Source organism: Symphalangus syndactylus, chromosome 3 (assembly GCF_028878055.3).
Source record: "Symphalangus syndactylus isolate Jambi chromosome 3, NHGRI_mSymSyn1-v2.1_pri, whole genome shotgun sequence".
In the NCBI taxonomy this organism is placed as follows: domain Eukaryota; kingdom Metazoa; phylum Chordata; class Mammalia; order Primates; family Hylobatidae; genus Symphalangus; species Symphalangus syndactylus.
Window position 1 is genome coordinate 131179127 of NC_072425.2, and position 23408 is coordinate 131202534.

Sequence of the window (23408 nt, forward strand, 5' to 3'; positions counted from 1 at the left end):
TCTGTTTATCTTTACTTAATGCTTTGTTGTTGTTGTTGTTGTTGTTTTGAGACAGGGTTTCACTCCTGTTTCCCAGGCTGGAGTGCAATGGTGTGATCTCAGCTCACTGCAACCTCTGCCTTCCGGGCTCAAGCTATTCTCCTGCCTCAGCTTCCTGAGTAGCTGGGATTTAAAATCAGCCACCATGCTTGGCCAATTTTTGTATTTTTAGTAGAGATGGGGTTTCACCATGTTGGCCAGCCTGGTCTTGAACTCCTAAGCTCAAGTGATCTACCCATCCCGGCCTCCCAAAGTGCTGGGATTACAGGCATGAGCCATTGTATCCAGCCCTCTTCACTTAATTTATTTCTCTTTTTATCACTTATCACCACCTGGCCTGTTTTATATTTACTTGCTCTTTAAAAATCTGCCCTCCCCTCTTGAACATAAGCTCCCTGAGGGCAGGGATTTCGTCTCTTTTGTTTATTTCCTGTAATCCACCTCTCCGCATACAGTTACTGGACATTCAAAAACCAGCCCCCGTGTGTAGGAAGGATATGGCAAGTCATGGCCATCCCAGAGCTGTGTCCTTGGAGTTCTCCCTACTCCAGATTGAGCCCCAGGAAATTTTGTGGGTGTAAGTGCTGCTGCTAGGTCCATGCGCACCCGCTGTGTTCAGCTGGCGTGACCTTCTTCCCTCCCCCTTCGCCCCCTCCCATTGATGCTTTATAAATGTATTAGCGGCTGCATGATGTCACCGTAATGCATTTTGGGAATAGCCATGTGGTTTATACACACTTGAGTTGCTTTGAATGCAAACCTGACATCATACTGAAGGCAGCAGTGAACAACATATGCACAGTAAACAGGCAGAGACTGTCTTATTGATTAACAGATGAGGCCTCTATTATCGATCAAAGCTTGGCGAGGAAATTTATCACTTTTAATTTCAGGGCTGCCAAATATTTCTGCCTCTGAGCCAGCCATTACAGAGACAATTTAAAGGCACAAGCCTCCTTGGGAGAGAGCATTTTGTCTGTCTTGCTCTGCTCCGCTCACGTGTCCATGGAACTGCCTGTCTTTGCTCTCACCCCAGAGAGTTGGGGGGAAGTCAGAGCCTGTCTGGGTGGGCATGGGAGTATTGGGGCTTCGTGAGTGGGGGCTAGCAATGGGATCTGACGTTTGTGTTATCCACGTGTAAGGAGGGACCTGGCCCAGAGTCACCGAGGTCAGGGGCTTTCACATGCTCAGCTCAGTGTCGTGACTTTAGCGAGGTGGGGGTGGAGTGGCGGGACTTTGAAGGCAAGCAGATGTGGTCAGGCTTGGGCCGAGGCAGCTGCCTTTACTAGATCATGTGTGCTTATCTGTCTTCATCTTCCTCTGCACTTGTCTGATGGTACACATCCGGCCCTTTATTTCCTACCTGGCCTCCTTCCTTTTTCTCTGCTTCTCAGTCATTAAAGCGAGAAGCTCCTCTAGCCCACAGTGATGGCTGTTTTCTAAGAACCCTCTGCACCACATCCCTTGGAAGCCTGTGGCATGGTGGGCTTCTCGCCGATTGGGGTGCCCTCCCCTTCCCAGCTGGTGCTTCCCTCCTCGGGCCTTTGCTTCCCCTTTCTCCTTTAGGGAGCTGTGAGAGCAGATAGAACCCAAGGAAGAAATACAATTAAAATCAGATTCCTTAGAGATCCACAGAAAAATCCTTGATGGCTAATGATTTGGGACTGGGGGCAGTTTCTAATTGTGAGGGAGCTGTGACTTCATCCAGCCCCAGCTTTCCCATCCAGGCCCACTCTGCTCTTGGAGGTGCTTTCTGCATTTCCAGTGTAAATGGATGAAAGGTAGTCTTGGCTGCTACCCCTGTGAACACACGTTGTGACTACTTTGCCGTCACTGCGGGCTAGAAGTTTTCTTGGCTCTTTCTTCAAAGCTCTCTAAGCCGTGTACCAGGTGCTTGGCCTGAGGATGCCCTGTGGCTTGAAGGGACACCCAGAGGTCACCATGGGGTTCTCCCTGCCTCCAGGTAAAATTCAACCCCAGCCACCTAAGGCAAATGACAATATTTATTTTTAAAGCTCTTCAGGAAAAGCGAGTTCATATCTTCCCTGGGGCACTTTATCACCCACTTATCCAGCCAGTCGACTCACATTTATTGAGCACCTACTAGAGTATATCCTACTCATCAGTAGGAAGATAGGTGTCAGTGAGATAGAGAAAGTCGATACCCCCAGAGGATCCCCCGTTCTAGACCTCCTCTACGGCCCTCATATTCTTCACTGCAAGAAGCATTCATTGGTATTGAAGTCTGTGCTGGAACAGCTTGTATTTGGAGTTACATTCCTTCAGTATGTGCTGATTCTCAAAGGCAGAGGTTTTCAAATTTCTAGAAAAGTAGTGGAGTCATTTTTCCAACCCCAAAGCCCTGATGTGTAAAATAGGTAAATTGAATTTTCATTCAGAGATGGGAGCTCAGACCCCACCCATGAAGTCTTATCCACGAAACGTCTTTGCAGATGGAACCCTAGGGAGGCTGAAGGGTATGGGGATTACTCTGAAATCAGGCTGCCTGTGTTTGAATTCACCTTTACTATGTTAACCACTGTGTGGCATTGGGCAAAGTGGTTAACCTCTCTGAGCTTGAACTTACTCATCTGCTACATGGAGATAATGATAGCATGTACTATCAGTGGTGGTTGTTGGGACAAATCATGCATATTAAGCATTTAGCATCATGCCTGGCATATAGTCAAGCCTCAGAAAATCTGAGGTGATTTGAAAACAGCACTGTGGGCTACAAATTTGTGTAAACAAATTTGTGTAAAAAGTAGTTCTGGCTCGTACGAGGCTCCAATACAAAACTAAAACACAGGCATATTTAAAAAAGAGCTAAGATGACCAGACACAGTGGCTCACACCTGGAATCCCCCAGCACTTTGGGAGACCAAGGTGGGAGGACTGCTTGAGCCCAGGAGCTCAAGACCAACCTGGGAAACACAGTGAGACCTCATCTCTTTAAAATAAATAAATAAATGAATGAAATAAAATAAAATAAACAAAAAAACAGAATTAGTCAGGCATGGTGGCGTGCACCTGTAGTCCCAGCTACTCAGGAGGCTGAGGTGGGAGGATTGCTTGAACCTAGGAGGTTGAGGCTGCCATAAGCTATGATTGCACCACTGCACTCCAGCCTTGGTGACAGACAGAGACCCTATCTCAAAAACAATGACAACAACAACAAAGTGCTAAGACGTGTTGAAAGGAACAGAGTGCAGTGGCAGATTTAAAGGGACAGAAGAGTAAGGGACTGGAGTGCTTGATGTCCACAAACTCTGGCCTTGAAAATGAAGTGGAATTGGAACAGATGGAGGAATGGGACTGAGCATTGCTCAAGCACAGAGACGCTGGGAAGGTCAAGCGGCGCCCGGAGAGGGCTGGTGAGGACAGCTTACCTATGGAGGTGGGTGGCTAACCAGGGACAGGTTATGGAAGGCCTTGAAGCCAAGTAGAGGAATTTAGAGCCAGTACACATTGGGAGGCATTGTGTCTTCTTGAATAAGAAAATGTGAGGAATCAAGTGGCTGTAGAGGAACCTGCATCTGTTGAGTAGATTGCGGGTGGCTGGTGGTGTGGAAACCACCTTGCGTCTTACAGTGTTCTGAGTGTGACGCAGCAAGGGCCTGAATGGGGTGGTGATTGCAGTGGAATCACTGCACCCAGTGCAGTGGAAGAGTGCATCTACCAGACATCTTGAAGGAAAAATGCCAAGGCTTGTGACAGCTGACCCCTGGATCAGATAATATAGTAGAGCCATGAAGACTATTAGCCAATGATAAAAAGTACTGTTTCATCTTGACATGGTGGCATTATCACTTTAAGCCTTCTAAATAACAGTTCCGAGAAAGTTTATTAAATTGAGTTGCACTGAATTAATTTTATTTATTCCACAAATATGTATAGTAATAGGTTTCCACTGTGTGTCAGGCAGATGTAGCTGTGCACAAGATGACACGGTCCCTCCTCCAGGGAGCTTACGGTGTGGAGAGAGAGAAAGACAGGGCCACAGGCATTTAGAATGGAGCACAGCAAGGGCCGAGAGCTGGAACATACCAGGTGCTATGGGAGCATAAAGGAGCATTGCCTCACCTACACTCGGGCGCCCGGGTATTGAAGTCGATGCATGAATGATGAACAGGAGCTCCAAGTGCACCATAGCAGCCAGAGAAGCGTGGGAGAATGTCAGAGGTAGAGGACATGCAGAAGAATGTGCACAGGCCTAGCAATGAGGAATCACACGGTTCCTCCAGGGAGCCTGTGTGGTTCAGTGTAGCTGGAGAAAAGAGAGCAAGAGTGAGGTGTGAGAGACAAAGCAGGAAAGAGGAGCACACCCAGAAGTGCTTTGTGAGTCACAGTAAGGAGTTTGGACCTTGTTCTCCAGGCACTGGGGAGCCATTCAGCGGTTTTAAATGGTCAGATGCAGGCGGCAGTTGAGGGTAGATGATGAGTTTAGTTTTGGACACACCGAGTCAGAAGTCCCCATGGACATTCAGGTGTGTCAGCAATTCTTACCTTCCCATAAAGTATAGTTTAGGCAACAGGGCACATTTCCTTTTGTTGGCATCATTTTTCTTCTGTCCTCCCATCACCTGGAGCTAGGTCTTCAGATCCTCCTTCTTCTTGAGGTATCTAACTTGGAACCCATTTCTGTTTATCTTAGTTATTCTGATTTTGTTTCTCCTTCTCTCTAGAAGAGCCCTAGACAAGGGCATTCGGAATTCAGTTGGGTGATTGTTCACCTCTTGGAGGAGGGTTTGAGCCATGGATGATCCCCCACTCAGGATTTTTGCAGGTGTCCAGTCCCCTCCCCTAGGGTCTACCTGCACAGTTGTGGCCCAGGACCTCCCTGCTCACCAATGGACTATTGCTCTAGTGGTAACTGCCTCTCCTTTCTTTCAGCGGGTGCCAAAGCCTTTGTCTGTGATCAGTGCGGCGCACAGTTTTCGAAGGAGGATGCCCTGGAGACACACAGGCAGACCCATACTGGTGAGTTGACTTGGATTCCTGTTCTCCAGGTTTTCCACAGTGTTGGTAGCACATGGACATGAACTGTCTGGGTGGCAACCTCTTTTTAGCAAATGTGACATCCAGTAATTTCCTGGGGGAGCTGTGAGTAGGATGGGCTTCTGCCACGTTCTGCTACTCTTGTCTGTGTGGCTGGCCCAGCAGAAGTTTACAAGTATGACATGGCCCCATGAGAATGGCTGTCCTAGATTAGGCCAGGATCTGTCTCTAACCGGCCACTGAAATTCCATTTTCTTGGAGGTATCTAGTATGCTCTTGTTGAGGCCTTAGTCTGTGATATTATCAAAACATCTTCTTCCCTTGGTCAGGAAATCGCTCACACCCATCTGATGAAACTGAAACCCTCATGTGGCCGCAGTTGGTTAGTCCTCCCTCTGCGAGAGCTGAGACATTCTCTAAAATCAGCGTGTACACAGGATGCATTTGAACAATATTAACTCACAATGATAGAGCTTTATTTGATTTCAAAGGGATTGATTTCACCGCACCAAAGTCATCTGATCATTGTGATCAGAGTCATTGTCATCACATCATCACAGCAGCTCACACTTAACACTTACAGTGAGGCAGGCACTGTTCTCGGTGCTTTATGTCAGGGGTCCCCAACCCTAGGATCATGGACTGGTGTCTGTGGTGGTCTGTTAGGAACCAGGCTGCATGGCAAGAGGCAAGTGGTGGGCGAGCAAGTGAAACTTCATCTGTGTTTACAGCTGTTCCTCGTTGCTCACATTACCACCTGAGCTCCTCCTCGTGTCAAAGCAGCAGCAGCAGCATTAGATTCTCATAGGAGCACAAACCCTATTGTGAACTGTGCATGCAAAGGGTTTAGGTTTTGCACTCCTTATGAGAATCTAATGCCTGATGATCTGTCAGTGTCTCTCGTCACCCCCAGATGGGACCATCTAGTTGCAGGAAAACAAGCTCAGGGTTCCCACTAATTCTACATTATGGTGAGTTGCATAATTAGTTCATTATATATTACAATGTAATAATAGAAATAAAGTACACAATAAATGTAATGTGCTTAAGTCATCCCAGGACCACCCTCCTGTACCCTGCCATATATGAAAAAGTTGTCTTCCATAAAACTGGTCCCTGGTGCCAAAAAGGTTGGGGACCACTGCTTTACGTGATCCCACCTGGCCAATCTCTCAGTAACCCTGTAAAGTAAGGTAGAAAGCTACTCTTATGTCATAGATGAGGAAACTGAGGCTGAAAGGAGGGAAAGTGACTTGCTGGAGTTGGTAGTGGGGACAGGCGTGGTAGAGCCTTATAGTTCAGAGCTGAGACTGCATGGGTTTAATCCTGACTCTGCCACTTCCTATTTGTGGGGCCATGGATAAATTATTTAAACTCTCTTAATTTAGATTTCTCATCTGTTACAAAAGTGGAGTAATATTAGTGTCTACCTCATAGCATTAGGGTTGTTGTGGGGATGAAATAAGGTATTCTATTCTATTTCATGGAGTGTTTGGCTCATAGTAAGCACTCAATAAATAGTAGTAGGTATATTTAACATAATAGATATTTATTGAGTTTCTACAATGTGCCTGGCACTGTTTAGGCATTTAAGATGTAGTAATGTATGAGACAGATGACATTGCTGCCTCTCATGGAACTGAGCTTCTAGCTGGGAGACAGAATCAGCAAATAAATGTACAATATCATGTCTTCTTATACATCTTAAGTGCTACTAGAAAAGGATAAGGAGTAGAGAATAATAGGGAGAAAAGAAATATTGTGGATATTTAGGGAGAAACGTCGTGGATAGAATGGTTAAGGAAGGCCTCTCCAAGAAGGTGGTATCCGGGCAGAGTCTTAAAAAGTGAAGGAGTGAGCCACTCAAAAATTTCTGGGAAGAATGTCTAAGCAAAGGGAGTGAGCACTTGTAGAAGCCCTGAGGCTGGATCAAGCCTGACAAGTTTAAGGACCTGCACGCAGAGCAGTGGTGGCCAGAGAGCTGGGAGTGACGTGTAGAGTGGTGAGGGATGAGGACAGGATCTGGCAAGTCTCTCAGCCCTGGTAAAAGATCTGGGTTTTATTCTGCATGTGCTAAAAGTCCTTCAGAGTGTGAGAAAATATTTGAAAATCATATATTTGATGAGGAACTTATAGCTAGAAATAGAAAGAGGTCTTATAATTCAAAAAACATAAACAAATAATCAAATTAAATAATGGGCAAAGGTTCTGAACAGACATGTCTCCAAAGATAGACAAGTAGCCAATGAGCACATGAAAAAGATGCTCAACTGCATTCACCATCAGGGAGATGCAAATCAAAACCACAGTGAGATACTGCTTCACACCCACTACAATGTGGCTACAATAAAAAGTACAGATAGTTACAAGTGTTATCAAAGATGTGGAAAAACCAGAACTCTCATGGGAGTGTAAGATGGTGCAGCCACTTTGGAAAACATTCTGGCAATTCCTCAAGAGGTTAGCTGAGGCAGGCAGATCACAAGGTCAGGAGATCGAGACCATCCTGGCCAACATGGTGAAACCCTGTCTCTACTAAAAAAATACAAAAATTAGCTGGGCGTGGTGGCATGTGCTTGAATCTCAGCTACTGGGGAGGCTGAGACAGGAGAATCACTTGAACCAGGAAGTCGGAAGTTGCAGTGAGCTGAGATTGCGCCACTGCACTCCAGCCTGGCGTCAGAGTGAGACGCCATCTCAAAAAAAAAAAAAAAAAAAAAAAAAAGGTTAAACACAGAATTATCATACGAAGCAGCAGTTCTTCTCTTAGGTATACAGCCAAGAGAACTGAGAAGATATGTTCACACAAGAACCTGTACCTGAATGTTTATAGCAGCATTATTCATAATAGCCAAAAAATGGAAACAACCCCATGTCTATCAACTGGTGAATGGATAAACAAAGTGTGGTATACTCATACCATGATATACTATTTGGCCCTAAAAAGGAATGAAGTACTGATACATACTACAACATAGATGAACTTGAACATGCTCCATGAAGGAAGCCAGATGCAAAATGATTCTGTTCATGTAAAATATCTAGAATAGGCAAATCTATAGAGACAGAAAGTAAATTAGTAGGTGCCAGGGGCTGGGGAAGTTGTGAGGAAATGGAGAGTGACTGCTGATGGAGCTGGAGTTTCTTCATGGAGTGATGAAAACGTTCTGGAATTGATAGTGGTGATGACTGCACAGCTTTGAATACTGGGGCTCCTCGACTTACAATGGGACTGTGTCCTGATAAACCCATCATAAGTTGAAAAGATAATAAATTGAAAATGCATTTAATACAAGTAACCTACTGAACATCATAGCTTAGCCTAGCCTACCTTAAATGTGCTCAGAACACTTACGTGAGCCAACAGTTGGGCAAAATCATCTAATATAAAACCTATTTTATAATAAAAGTGTTGAAGATCTCATGGAATTTATTACATCCTGTACATTACTTCAAAATTGTGATGGTTTCCCACAATTATAAAGTTGAAAAATCCTAAGTCGGGGACCATTCTATGTATTAGTTCAACTGTACACTTTAAAAGACATGAATTTAATATTGTATGGTATGTGTATTAGGTCTCTGAAAAGCGGCATGGGTGTGTACATGTATATAAATCAGCTCTGCCAGTGTCAGGAAGAGTCACTGGCATCACTCATGCCACCCCTCTCTCATATATATATACACACACACACACACACACACATATATATACACACATATGTATACATACACACACACACAGAGTGATGTGCCGTGTGTTAAGCCGTTCTTGCATTGCTGTAAAGAAATGCATGAGACTGAGTAATTTACAAAGAGGTTTAATTGGCTCACAGTTCTGCAGGCTTTCCAGGAAGCATGATGCTGGCATCTGCTCAGGCTCTGGGGAGGCCTCAGGAAGCTTACGATCATGGTGGAAGGCAAAGGGGGAGCAGGCATGTCACGTGGCCAGAGCAGGAGCTAGAGAGAGAGAGTCGGGCGAGGGGGAAGCAGCTGCATACTTTTAAATGACCAGTTCTCTAAGAGAACTCACTCATTGTCATGAGAATAGCACCAAGAGGATGGTGCTAAACCATTCAGGAGAAACCCACCCCCATGATCCAGTCACCTCCCACCAGGCCCCACCTCCAGCATTGGGGATTACAGTTCAACATGAGATTTGGGCAGGACAAATATCCAATCTATATCATACCATATAATGACATTTTGATCAACAATGGATTGCATATATGACAGTGGTCTCATAAGATTATAATGCCATATTTTTACTGTACCTTTTCTACATTTAGATGTGTTTAGATATGTAAATACTTACCATTGTGTTATAATTGCCTGCAGTGTTTAGTAGAGTAGCATGCTGTAAAGGTTTGTAGCCTAGGAACAATTGGCTGTCCCATACAGCCTAGGTACCATCTAGGCTTATGTAAGTGTGCTCTAGGATGTACCCTAGAAGCTACCCATTAGGAAGTGGAGAGCTGGAACTTGACCCAACTCACGTGCTCTTTCCACGACTTCCCAGCTGCCTGCACATTGAGTGAGTGTTGTCCATGGGCTAAAAGGCTCAGGATCATTTAGCTCACTGCCTCGTCATGGGCAGGGCTCTTTTGGGTCCCTGTGCCCTATTTAAGACAAAATTGTCTAATGAAGCATTTCTCAGAACATATCCTTATCACTAAGTGACATTTGACTGTACACACACATGCATGCATGCACATACACACATGCATATGTAGCTTTACTGAGATATAATACATATACACACACAGATGTGCATTTATAGAGAAGGGGGAAAAGTAGTCCATTGGAGGGTTTTGACTGGGAGAATGACATGACTTGACTTACGTTATTGTCATGTCAAATACATATTACGTTATAATGAATGACTTGACTTGACTTATTCTGGCTCTTGTGTTGAGGATTGACCATAGAGAGTGTTGTCATGTAACAAACCACTCCAATAGTAGCTTAAAACAATAAAGTGTTATTGTCTCTGACAGTTCTTTGGGTAACTGGGCTCAGCTGGGTGGTTTTCTCTTGGGGTCTCATGTGGTTTCCATCAGGTAATGGCTGGAGCTGGTGTCATCTGTAGACTCGACTGGGCTGATGTCCAAGATGGCTCCTTCACTCAATTATCTGAGTCTCAGTGTTCCTTTGCATGGCTTCTCTCTTCAGCAGAGTAACTTGGACTTGTTGTGTGACAGCTCAGGTTTCCGGGAGTCAGGACACAGGAACTGCCAGCCCTCTTAAAAGCTAAGCTGGAAGTACACAGCATTACTTCTACCATATTTCATCAATCAGATAGTCATAGGTCAGCCCCAGATTGAAGGTGGTGGAAGGCTGGACTCTCCTTCTCAGTAGGGAAGTGACAGAAACCTATAGAGAAGGAGGAATTCATGGCAGCCATCTTTGGAAACAAGCTACCACAGGGGACTAAAGTGGAAGAAGGAAGAACACCAGTCAGCTGCTGTTAAGATTATTGTCATCAATATTTCAGTGTTCTTGTCCTTGCCTTTTCTGAGTGGAAAACATGCCTCCTGATTGGCATCTTGAGCTTTGGCCTGGAGAGGCCTTGCCCTGTCATGATGGGAAGGGAGCTTTACAGGTGAGCTGTCATTGCAGTCAGCATCTCCCTAGCTCAGTTATAGAGAAAGTGACCTGGCTAGGTTATTTTGCCCAGGGTTCCAGAGGTGGTTGTCATGAAAGCAAGGGGAGAACCGGGTCTCCCAGGGTCCCAGCCATTTTCTTATTGCTAGACCGCATGTAACTGAGAATCCCACTCTGAGAGTTCTAATCTGGGGGAATGAGCTGTGAGCCAGCTTTGCCAAGCAGCTTAATTCTGTCCATCCAGATTAAATTTTCAGCAGCAGGGAGCAAGCTGCCCTCTCAGCCAGGGACAGGGGAGTAAGCTGAGTACCCAAGGGATGAGCAGCTGTGGAGGTTGTTCCTAGGCAGACCCCAGATGTATGGAGCACCCCCTGTGTGACTGGCACCCGCTGGGGATGTGATGGTGACCAACTCAGGCACACGCCCTGTTCTTGAAAGAAGCTGAAGGTCTGAATGTGGTGGTCTGGGCCTTTTGTTTTTCCCCCAGAGATCTTGTGGATGGGGCTCCTCGGCTGGAGGAGGGAGAGGTCAGCTACCGAGTGCCACCTGCTGATGTTGAGGTAAAATGTGGCTTGCTCAATAGGCCACATGTGGTGTGCTCAATAAAGATTGAGTAAACTGAGCTCTTGAAAGGATGGGGAATGGAGAAAATGAATCCAAATTAGGGGTGAGAGACCAAGGTGGATGCTTTGAGAAAGGCTCCCTGCCAGCCTTAGTGTGAGCTGTGGGCGAGCTCCCCCAGCAGGGAAGAGCCACTTCCTTGTGTGGGGCAGGTGTCGTGCTCAGTGCCGAGGGGAGATACGACAGCAGTTTTACCCTCAGGATAGGGCTGGCAAAGAGGGGTCCTGTGTGACCATGGTGACTCTTTCTGACATGTGGCAGAGCTCATTCATCACTCATAGCGCTACTTCCTGTTGAACTCAGGTGGATTTTCAGTTCTCCTAATAATCAATGAGAAATACAATCTGAAATCTGTTTGCCCTTTCTGTTCCAGGAAAGGGGTCCCAGGAGGAAGGGAGTTGCCTGATGACAGGGAGTGCTGAAAATGTCACTAAAGCTGTTGGAGTGGGAAAAGCCAGGTGGGAGACCAGGTATCATTGGGAAGCCAACGGGAGAGTAGGTAGGGAAGAGCTCTGAAAAACAGAAGGAATGGAGACCCTGGGACAGTAAAAATAATGCCAATGCCACTTGATATTTTTGCTACCTTAGTTTATAAAACACTTTCCTCGATTACACCCATTTAACAGATGAGACCGTGGGGGCCTAGACACTACCCACTAGGAAGTGGAGAACTAGAACTTGACCCAACTCCAACTCAAGTGTTCTTTCTACTACTCCCTGGCTGCCTCCGTGTTGACTGAGTGTTGTCCAGGAGTCTGTAGGCTGAATGGTTCAGGGTGATCCTGTTTAGAGGTCATTGAGTTCATGGCCCTGCCTGGGAAGAGCTCTTTTGGAACTGTGTGCCCCAAAGAAGCCCCAACACCCTCATGAGCACATCCTCCTCCTGGAGTAGGATACAGTTTGCCTGAATCAGATCAGTTTCATATCCAAGGCTGCCATGTGGGAGTTCATGGAGCTCACGTGTGGCTTTGCATAGGGCAGGTGGTTATGGTGTCGTACAGGTATTCTTGAAACTGGAAAATGAATTTAATGGAAATTATTTCCAATTGCATCCTATCCAAGAGAATGGCATGTTCACATCTCACCCTTTTGACCCTATTTGACCTGGGTTTCTGTCCTGGTGTGTGTGACCCCTCCTTGCCCCCTGCCCTCAAGATCTTGACGGGCTCAAGCTGGTGTTCTAGGAGGCCACGCTTATGGTTGGGCTGGGCTCAGGCTTTGTTGTCACATTCAATTTTCTGTTTTGGTACAACGAAGGCTTTGAGGAGATAAACAGAGATCATTTTACACCTTTTATATTATGACAAATACATATTGCAAAACACTGCTGCTTCCAAAATGTTTGGGTTGCAGAGCAGTGAGGAATTAACAGCTAGGCAGTTCCCGAGATGCTCGTACTTCATTTACACATCAGAATTTTTTTTATACTGTTCAGTAAAATAAAAGTGAGAAAACACACATACATGCACGTGCACACCCACATGCACACCCAGCGCACCACCTGGCTTCTATATCAGGAATGTCTTAAATTAGTAAGTAGTTCTTTAAGTCCAGATAAACTGATAAATACCATTAATGGCTTAATTTATACTCTGGGTTTGAAATTTGACACACAGACACTATCTTGGCTCAGGAAACACAAGTGGTTTTGTGCCAGAGGTTTTAATGACCGATCAGTAATATAAATTGCTGCATCACTGAGCAGAAATAGCTTCTCCATGTCATTTGATCTGGAAACTTCTCTGGCCAGGCAGCAGTTAATAAATTTAAAAATAATTACCCTCTTTATTCAAAGTCAAACTAATTAGGAGTGGGTTTTACAAATCATAATGTTGTTCAAGCCACTGTACATCCCCATTTGGGACTTGAACAGGCCTGGGGGCAACAGACAGGATCCGGTGGTGTTAATTAGAGGGCAGCGAGATAACTTGGCTGCTGAGCTTCAGGGTAGGAGGCTGGTCAGTCTTCATCATGCCCTCGGGAGAAAATAGGAGGTCTGAGTGAAGAGGCCATGAGGGTGACCTGTAGGAACCTTCAACTCTTTCAGTCCATCTGTAGGGGACCCAGAGCAACCACCTATTTGTAATCTGAACATGGGGGAGTTGGGGCCAGGGCTGGTCTGTGTGGGCCCCGCCAGAGAGACTGAGGGAGTCAGGGAGCAGGAAAGGGGGATGGGCAAATGACTGCCTGGGGACAAGAGACCTGCCTGAAGGCAGGGAAGTGGATGGGCTGATGTCTGGAGGACATTACTTCCTAGGAAAGTTTGAGCCCTAACAGAGTGGTACAGGTTTGTCATGCGGAGTGCAGGGAAGAGGAACCCCATGAAGCCTAAAGTCAGAGTGTCAAGTGCAGGGTATTCAGTGCACAGTGACCCAGAACTTGGGATCTGGTGTCAGACTATCTAGATTCCAATTCCACCCCCATCACAGATTGGATAATCTCAATATAGGCCTCTCATGGACTAAGTGCTCAGGAAATGGAGGTGACAGTTTCTCTCATCAAATCATCCTGGTCTTCCTCAGAGGCCTCTGAAAACATGGATTTCCCCCACTGGTAGGTGACGGGGCCAAGTCAGTGAGGATGGTGTTGGAGGAACAGGAACAGTGTACACCTGCTTTGCAAGGCCATGGTGAGGTCTTCCAGGATCCCTGACTATGTCCTCTGGCCAAGGGGACATTTGCAACGTGCCCACTGAGTTAACAGCCACTGGGGCCCTCTCAGTGCAGTTGAGAGAAGTGAGGGCAGATTGAAGCTCCACACTTTGAGCAATCTCAGGGAGCAGATTTGGTAGATCTTAAGGCCCTGAGGTCTGGAATGCCCAAAGCTTCCCAAAGGAACCATTCCCTGTTGGTATCTAAACAGGTGATGTGTAAACCCAGGCCAGACAGGCCTCAAAACTGGAATCGAGACTAAGCAGGTGTACCAGCCTCCAGGAGCACCAGGCCTGTGCCCTTCCACATCTTAGAGGAGGCTTCAGTGACTGGTGCCCTCAAAGGCTCAGGAATTTTGGGTTCCTGGTGGGGTCCTGAACCATGTCTGCTATCACCAGGAACCTGGGTATTCCCTATCTTTTGACTTCTTCAAATAGAACCTTCCACCTCATCCTACCTTTTCCCCAGTAAGAAAAAAGAGGCAAAGAAGCAGACAAAGATAGCTAAGGTCATTCCTAGGTTTAGAAGTTCTGAGGCTGGGAAGCTTAAGGGCACCCTCTGCAGGCCCAGGGTACTAGGTTGAACTAGACCCTAGACTTACCCTGGAGGAATTCAGCTTTCTCCTCCAGCCCTCAACCTGCCCTGCAAGGTCCGCCAGGTTAGTGACTCAAGTTTGCTGTCAAAATAGCCTGTGTAGCTGGCTTATCCTGTAGTTCCCTCATTTCCTCATTCTCTGAGTTTTTAAGTACCTACTGTATGCTAAGTGCTTTGTGGACTTAATACATAACAGTGAACAGAAATTGGGCCCTGCCTTCCCGAAGGTTACGATGTTGTGAAGGAATTGAGCATGTAGGTTGAACTTGCCTTAGGTACAGATAATTCAATAGCTGTACTCTTTTGGATACTTTTGAGTTATTATTTTATTAAGTCTTCACTATAGTCCAAAAATATAGACCTTTTTTCCTCCCTAATCTTTGCCAGAGAAAACTGAGTCCCAGAAAGGTTAAGGAAGACCAATCTGGGGCAGGACTTGAATGTATGCCTTGGGCTTCTGTACCCCAGAGCCCACATTTTAGCATTGTCTTCCCTCCCTGTGGGGGCCTGGGCATCAGCTCTCATGTGCGGATCAATGGATCAAAGCCCCTATTTGAAAAAGGGGGTCAGTTAAGAACAAACAATCCAAACTGGAATTAGGGCCCACAAGTTCAGCCCAAGGTTCTCTCTACTGTGACTACAAAATAAGTACTTTCTTTTACTGGCCTAGAAAAAGTTGCTTAGTTTCCACATTACTGCGTCACAGGGGAAGCCACTCAACCAGATGCAAATGTTGAGATGCTGGTTCTCATCCACTGTGTGTTGGCTGCAAGAGTCTTGCAATCCAGAAACAGCATACCTCTGGCGGCTGAGGGTCCATGCTGCGGACTCTGCCCTTCTCTTCTAGCAGGGAGTGGGCATTGGAGGGAACCCCACCCAAAGGGTCCTCTTCGTTTCAGTGTGAAGGAGTCTAGGAGGCGTATACTCTGTCCTCCCCCCACACTCTGTTTCTCTCTCTTTGTCTCTCTCTCTCTCTCTGCACTGTGCGGCCTCCCGCTTTGGAGGTGCAGAACCGTATCTCCAACCTTGGTGTTGGCTGCCTGCTTGCACTGGCCCCTCTCTCTCTCCTGATATGTTAATAATATTTGGAGGAAGCTTCAGGGACAGTCCCTGGCTCTGAACTTCAGAGTAGAAAATGAAGTCCTTGTTTGGAGAATTTTCTGTAGTGGGTGATCATGGTGGGGGCAGGGGGTGGGGTGGGAGTAGCAGGCAAGGCAGAGGATTTATTTTATTTTATTTTATTTTTATTATTATTTTTGAGACAGAGTCTCTCTCTGTCGCCTAGGCTGGAGTGCAGAAGGCAGAGGATTTGAAAGGGTGAGCAGCAACACTCCTTCCCTCAGGATAGCTGCTGGCCTTGCCCCCTCCTGCCCTGAGCTTGGCACGAGGGACAGTGCTGGGCACCAAGGAGTCCTGTAATGATAGGAAAACTAGCAACTGTTCTGGTTCCTCCTCTCAAGAACAGCCTCCCAGTGGCTGGTCCCAGAGGAGCTGGGAGGGGGCCAGATGATGACAAATAACCTAATCTACCTAAACTTTACATGAAAAAAAAAAAATCCAAACGAGCCTCAAACCTCTGTACAAGGTGGAGGGTATCGGGGAGGACAGGACAGTGAGTCATCAGAGGGACAGGCAGACTCCATGTGGTTTGCTGTGACCTCCCCATTGAAAACATAATAGCATTTGACTTTTATAAATATCAGAGGTGATTTGTATAGCATTTCACATTCTGTGCCAAGGAATTTAACATGAGAAAGCTCAGGCTCAAGAACGGCCGCGGAACGTCATAGGCACTTTGGGAGGAGGGTCATGTGCTGCTGTTTGTACAGTCAGTGCCCCAGCATAGATTTACTCTTGACCTAATTTCATGCTGTTACTATAAAGGCATGTTTGATGCCTAATATAGAGTTTTATTTTCCAAGCACAGGGCTCTCGGCTGTGCTGGTGCTGCTTGCTGTAGAGTAGGGAGGAACAACCCAGCCGTCTCCTGCTGGCCCAGACCAGCCATTCTTTCTCTCCATTGTTCACCCTAGTGGCTCCCAGGGCCCCTCTGGCCACCTTCTGGAGGGGCCCCCGATACTATTTTTTAAATTAATAAATTTCATTTTTTTAAGAGCAGCTTTAGGTTATAGCAAAATGGAATGGAAAGTATAGAGTTCCCATTGTACCCCCTGCCCTCACACGCAAGTGCACAGCCTCCCCCACCATCAACATCCCACGCCACATGGGTGGTACCTTTGTTACAATCGGTGAGCCTACGCTGGCACATCATTGTCACCCAGGGCCCACAGTTCACATGAGGGTTCACTCCTGGTGGTGTACAGTCTGTGGATTTGGACAGGCGTGTAAGGACACGCATCCACCATTTTCGTGTCATACGGAATAGCCACTTCACTGCCCTGAAAGTCTTTTGTGCTCTGCCCTTTCATCACCCCAGCACATTTTATATGAAGCATCACTGCCCTGGACAGTGATTTGAGGGGATCAATGGTGTTTGGCTCTTTTGGGATTGGAGAAGGAGAATTTAAGCAAGGCAGGTTTGGATTAGAAAGGGCTGAAGCTCATTTCCTCCACAGACATCTTGAATGTTTCTCGATGCTAGACATGGATGCTGGGTCCTGGGACAGGGATTTTGGACATGTGTGCTGGGACCTGGCACTGGGATGCCAGACATGGATGCTGGGCCCCGGGACGGGGATGCCGGACATGGATGCCGCTGGGCCCCGGGACGGGGATGCCAGACGTGGATGCCGCTGGGTCCCGGGACGGGGATGCCGGACGTGGATGCCGCTGGGCCCCGGGACGGGGATGCCGGACGTGGATGCCGCTGGGCCCCGGGACGGGGATGCCGGACGCCGATGCTGCTGGGCCCTGGGACGGGGATGCCGGACATGGATGCTGGGCCCTGGGATGGGGATGCCGGCCATGGATGCCGCTGGGCAGTGGGCAGGACACAGACCTTGCCCTTCCCCGGCCTCCCACCCTAGCGGAAATGTGATTGCAAATTACCGTTGGGGATGTGGAGGCAGCATGGTGTTTGGAAGCAATAATGAATTAGGAGAAGGAGAACTAGGTTCTTATCCTGGCTCTGCTATGGACTTGCTTCATATGGGACAAATGGCTTCGTTTCCTTGCTTCTCTCAAAGGTAGGGTGTAGGAATTGGGCAAGAAAAGTGCTGTTTGGGGGGTTCTGTGGTTCCAAGGACAGCCTGATTCTGATCTTGCATTGATGGTCTGTGTTTTTCTCAGCCTTAGTTTTTCACATTTGTAAACTATGATTAATAATCATAATGGTTGCTGTAAGAACTACATAAAACCATACATGTGGGGCCTGGCATGGTGGCTCACACCTTTAATCCCAGCACTTTGGGAGGCCGAGGCGGGCGGATCATGAGGTCAGGAGATCAAGACCATCCTGGCTAACATGGTGAAACCCCATCTCTACTAAAAATACAAAAAATTAGCCAGGTGTGGTGGCGGGTGCCTGTAGTCCCAGCTACTTGGGAGGCTGAGGCAGGAGAATGGTGTGAACCCGGGAGGCGGAGCTTGCAGTGAGTGGAGATCACGCCACTGTACTCCAGCCTGGGGGACAGAGCAAGACTCTGTCTCAAAAAAAAAAGAAAAAAAGAAAAAAAATCATACATGTGAAGCCCTGAGCCCTGGGAAGGAGGACTGATGTATGCATAAGTGGTAGCTGCTTGCTACTGTTATTTTTAGAGGCCTGCAGTTTCTGTCCCTCACCAGTAGACAAGAATTCCTGCATTCTATTTAGTAGCTTATTCAGTAACAATATATTAAATACCTACTGTGGCTGAAGAAGGGATTAAAGATGAAGATATTTTGCCTCTTAAAAACTGTTTAGAAATTGGAGGGGAAGGATTGAGTCTGATCTTTGAGGACTATTATTCAGAGTGTGGTCTGTGCCCAGCACTGTTGCTTTTTATGTATGGTCCAATATAGTCATCAGGACACCACTAAGGAGGGTTTCACTGTCTGCATCACTGATGCGGAATCACAGGCTCAGAGAGGCTTAAATAATACGACTCATCCAGTGGCAAGACTGGGATTCCAGGTTGGTGTTTCTCGGGGTGATCTGGCGGGACTCACCGTCCTCACTGGTCTGAGTTGCCCCTTCACTCTCAGAATTGTCCCCACATCCGAGTCCTGAATAATCAACCTCAGCTCTTGATCTCAGGTTTCCACTCGTCTTCCCTTGTGCCCACGCTCAGCCCCTCAAGCTTCTCCTTTATCCCTCTCTCTCCCGCTGTCCACTCCTGTGTTTCCTCTCTGACTTCTCACCCTTCTCCTTAGTGACACCACGGCTGCCCAATGACAGAAAGGAGTTAATAAAAACCAATGTGTAACTGAAACTTGAAAGGCCATAAATCGCCTTGTTTTTTCTAGGATGTTGGTAGCATTTTGATTTAATAGTTGGACAAACACAAGGGTCTATTTTATTCAGAGTTTACAGGCCTCAAGGCTGTTATTCGTCCAAAGTTAATAGCATTGAAATTGCAGGGTTTGCTATAATTTGCCTATCGCTTTCTGCTCCACCATTGATGTTTATTGTCAGCGGGATGGAATCTCAATCCGACTCACTTAGATAACATGTCTGTTAAACATTTAGATAATTGTACCATCATTAACTTGTCACATTATTTTAGAGATTCAAAACAGAGGCAGGGTAAGTAGAGGTACCCAAAGGGAGTGGAGGTGGGAGGAGGAGGAGGAGGAGGAGGAGGAGGAGGAGCAGGAGGAGGAGGAAGAGACAACCTCTTCTGAGTTAGACAGCCAGGAGAGGAGAAAGTTCATTGCACACTCTTGGCATTTCATTGGAGGTGTCTAAGTTAAGGAGGTGTGTGCCGCCAAGCCGGGCCCACGGTTGCTCCCTGAGGAGTCCGGGGACCAGTGTCTCAACCACCGACCGCAGTGGCAGTAGGGCCTGTTATCAGCAGGCCCCTGAGACAGTGTGGCAAATGCTCAGAAACCCTTGGCATTTCATCCCTGATTTTGGCCTTTATGTACCAAAGTTTCTAAACTTTCCTTAGGGATGCTGATTGCAACATTATTTGTAATTGCAAAGCAATGAGAATGACCTAAATATCCAAAGGTAAGGAATCTGTTAATGATGGTATGGAAAGATGCCCATGATGTTTTGCATGATAAAAGCTCGTTAGAGAAATCAGGTTATATAGTGTGGCCCCATTTCATATAAAATACTAAAGCCACCCTGTAAGACTCTGTAATGCTCTATACCTGTTAACAATGGTTATCTTTAGAAGTGGGATTATAGGGCAAAGGTGTTTTACTTTCTGCTTTATCTATTTTTGAGTAATAATAATGATGATTAACAAGCACATATCACTTACATAATTTAAAAAATTAAAGTCACTTTATAAGTAAGAAAAATATCACCTTCGAGTCTCATTCTGTCTATGGAAGGAGGACTTCTAAAAAGAAAAGGCTGCAAGTACAAGTAAATGAGTTTTGGGAGCGCTCACGGACATCAGTATCTCAGCTACACTGGCAGGTGCCTCAGTTTCCCACTGTTAGAACAGATAAATGCCAGATGGAGAATGCAGCACAGGGGAATGGGCCTGTGCCAGCACTCAGAGGTCAGCACTGCTGTCCTGTTCACTATGGGCCTGACAGAGGAAGTGAGTAAGAAGAGAGCTTTTTCTTACACCAACATAAGGACTGAGGTCACACCTGGAGGGGGTGACAGAGGCTACAAATAAGAATGAGCTCAGCTGGAAGTGGGAGTGACTCCCCATGTGGAAGACTTGGGGATCAATTAAGTATCAACAGCAGTGGGGCACTGAGCTTGGAATACAAAACTGCCCTCGAGAAATAACGGGGTGTTTGCTCCCTGTTCCCATGGTACCATGAGGTCACAGAGGTGACTACAGTGCTGTTCATCTGGCTTTGGACACTGTTATCTCCTGCATTCCCAGGGCCTTCTGTGTGACCTGGGCAAGAGAACTGTCACTATTGCCTCTCTCCGATCTGTGTGTGCCCCAGTGACACAGGGAAAAGGAAAAAAATGCACAAGGCAAAACCCACAGGTTAATGTTTCCCCAACTGCACCGTAAATAATGCAGATATTTGGGGGTGGGAGAAACAAATAATATCAATATTTTATAGACTATAGGCTAAATAATGTATATATTTAGAAAAGCAGCTTAAATATTTCATATGCTGCAGTGAACATTCCTGCTTAGAGGCATAATTTGGGCTGGTGAGGGCTGTGGGTTAAGGATGGGGTCCTGCGGAGCCCCGGGGTGAGGGGGCAGAGGGGATGCGGTAAAAGTGTGTGTGTGAGATTGGAGTGTGGCAAGGACAGGCAGGTATCACTTATTTGGAACCCAAGTAGTTGGAAGTCTCAGATTTTTTTAACTATCCTGTGCTGTTTTTGTTTTTAATGTGGGAGAGAGACAAATGACAACCTAATAACAAGAATTTATTTTCAAAAGTAACTTCCAACCCAAGAGAACTGAAAACGTGTCCACATAAAAACTTACTCATGAACATTCATAACAGTGTTGTTCACAATAGCCAAACAGTGGAAACTGCCCAAATGCCTATCAGCTGATGCATGGATATACAAAATGTGGTATATCCATACCATGGACTATAATTTGGCCATAAAAAGAGTAAAATATTGATACATGTTACAGCATGGATGAACTTTGGAAATCCCGTGCTAAGCGAAACAAGCAAGACATGAAAGGCCATGAATTAGATGATTCCATTTATGTGAAAATGTTCAGAACAGAGAGCTCTAGACAGTTAGTAGATTAGTGGGTGCCACAGGCTTTGGGGAGGGGAAAATGGGAAGTGACTACTAATGGGTATGTGGTTCCTTTTTGGAGTGATGAAGATATTCTGGAATTAGATAGTGGGGGTGATCGTATTCAGCTTTGTGAATACATTAAAAGCCAATAAAAGGGCCGGGCACAATGGCTCATGCTTTGGGAGGTTGAGGCAGAAGGATCACTTGAGCCCAGGAGCTTGAGGCTGCAGTGAGCTTTGATGGCACCACTGTACTCCAGGCTGGGTAACAGAGCAAGACCCTGCCTGTTAAAAACAACCTCTCTGCCCAAACAACAACAACAACAACAAAACAAAACAAAAAAACATTAAAAGGGTGGAATTTTATGGTACATGAATTATATTTCAATTAAAATAAAAAACAACTTCCAGGTATGTTGTTGGTTCTTACAGACTTAACCCAGTCTCCTATACCTGCGGCATCACAGGACTGTCTAGGTAATGCTTTGCATCATAGTGACCATTCAGACAGTGCAGGAGACCGTGGCACCTTTGGAATCATTCTATTCACAGAAGGCAGCAGAGAGTTGGGGTGGCTCTGGGATGCCTCCTTGCCCTCCCCATTCCTCCATTTTCAGAAACAGGAAGGAAGGATCAGGTCTGAACTCTGATCTGGTGAAGTAGTGAGTCCGACATCTGCAAAGTCAGGAGGAGACAGCGTAGTTGCGTCTGTGTAGATTTCTAGAAGAAAAGCCAGCCATCATCTGGCCTGGGAGGAGTCACTCTTGTCAAAAGCAAGACATGGATGGTATTGACCCAGGCACCCCATTTTAAGAAAAATCATACCTGTAATACGGCTTCACTGTGGGGAAATTAGAAAATACTTACAAACAAAAGAAATATGATCTCTGTGTCCCGCTATCTTTTTTTTTTTTTTTTTTTCTGAGACACAGTCTTGCTTTGTCACCTAGACTGGAGTGCCATGGCACGATCTCGGCTCACTGCAACCTCTACCTTCCAGGTTCAAGCGATTCTCCTGCCTCAGCCTTCACAGGCATGCACCACCAAGCCCGGCTAATTTTTGTATTTTTTAGTAGAGATGGAGTTTTACCATGTTGGCCAGGCTGGCCTCAAACTCCTGACCTCAGGTGATCCACCCACCTCACCCTCTTAAAGTGCTGGGATTACAGATGTGAGCCACCACACCTGGTCTCATTTTTCTTTTAATCACAAATGGGGCTATGATATTCAGTGCATGTTGTTTTGTAATCTGTGATTTGCCTACCAACAGACCTATGTCTTGATGATCATTTTAATGGTTTCCCAGTGTTCTCCCTACACCCATTCGTTTTTTTCTCCCCATAATCTCTGATGTTCCTTACTTGTGCACCAGGGACCAGACTCTGTATCCAGAGGACCTTCCAGGGGCTCCAGGCAGGAGAAGTGGCTAACAGAGATGCAGCTCATTACCACCTCTCCTCTATTGCTGCTTCTGTCAACAAGCTAAACTGGGCCCGCCAAGCAGTTTTGCAGTAGCTGTTTACTCGACCATTCCAGGCAAGCTTGAGATGCTGGGAACATAACCAGTCCCCACATTCAGTCTTCTTAGAAATTGTTTCCCTTTTGGTTTTCTCTAGGCTTGCAAGTGGTCACTCGCCCTGAGCTGGATTTGGGCAGGTAATTTACTTCTGCTACTAATTTAACGAATGGCACTGCCCTGAGGTTGGGCAGACTGAGGAAAATATAGGCATCAATTCATTTGCCACATTAAAACCCAGAGTTAAGTAACAAGTTAAGCATCTCCATAAATTAAGTATCCCACACCCAACTAGGGAAGGTTTCCTGGAGCTGATGAGCCCCAACTAGGCATTAGGAAAAAGGCATTTAAAAAAAAAAATTTCGGCCAGGTGCGATGGCTCACGCCTGTAATCCCAGCACTTTGGGAGGCTGAGGCGGGCAGATCACGAGGTCAAGAGATCGAGACCATCCTGGCTAATACGTTGAAACCCCGTCTCTACTAAAAATGCAAAAAAATTAGCCGGGCGTAGTGGCGGGCGTCTGTAGTCCCAGCTACTCTGGAGGCTGAGGCAGGAGAATGGCCTGAACAACCCGGGAGGTGGAGCTTGCAGT

At 46.4% G+C, this 23408-nt stretch overlaps 1 protein-coding gene across 2 annotated transcripts in view; it reads left to right on the forward strand.

Annotated features, from left to right (window-relative positions):
• The window catches only part of ZBTB16 (zinc finger and BTB domain containing 16), a 196441-nt gene that overhangs the window by 121854 nt on the left and 51179 nt on the right, over positions 1–23408 (forward strand). For both annotated transcript variants that reach the window (XM_055273203.2, XM_055273204.2), the window contains exon 4: positions 4933–5019. In XM_055273203.2, coding sequence (XP_055129178.1) covers positions 4933–5019 — 87 coding nt within the window. The remainder of the gene's footprint in view (positions 1–4932; positions 5020–23408) is intronic.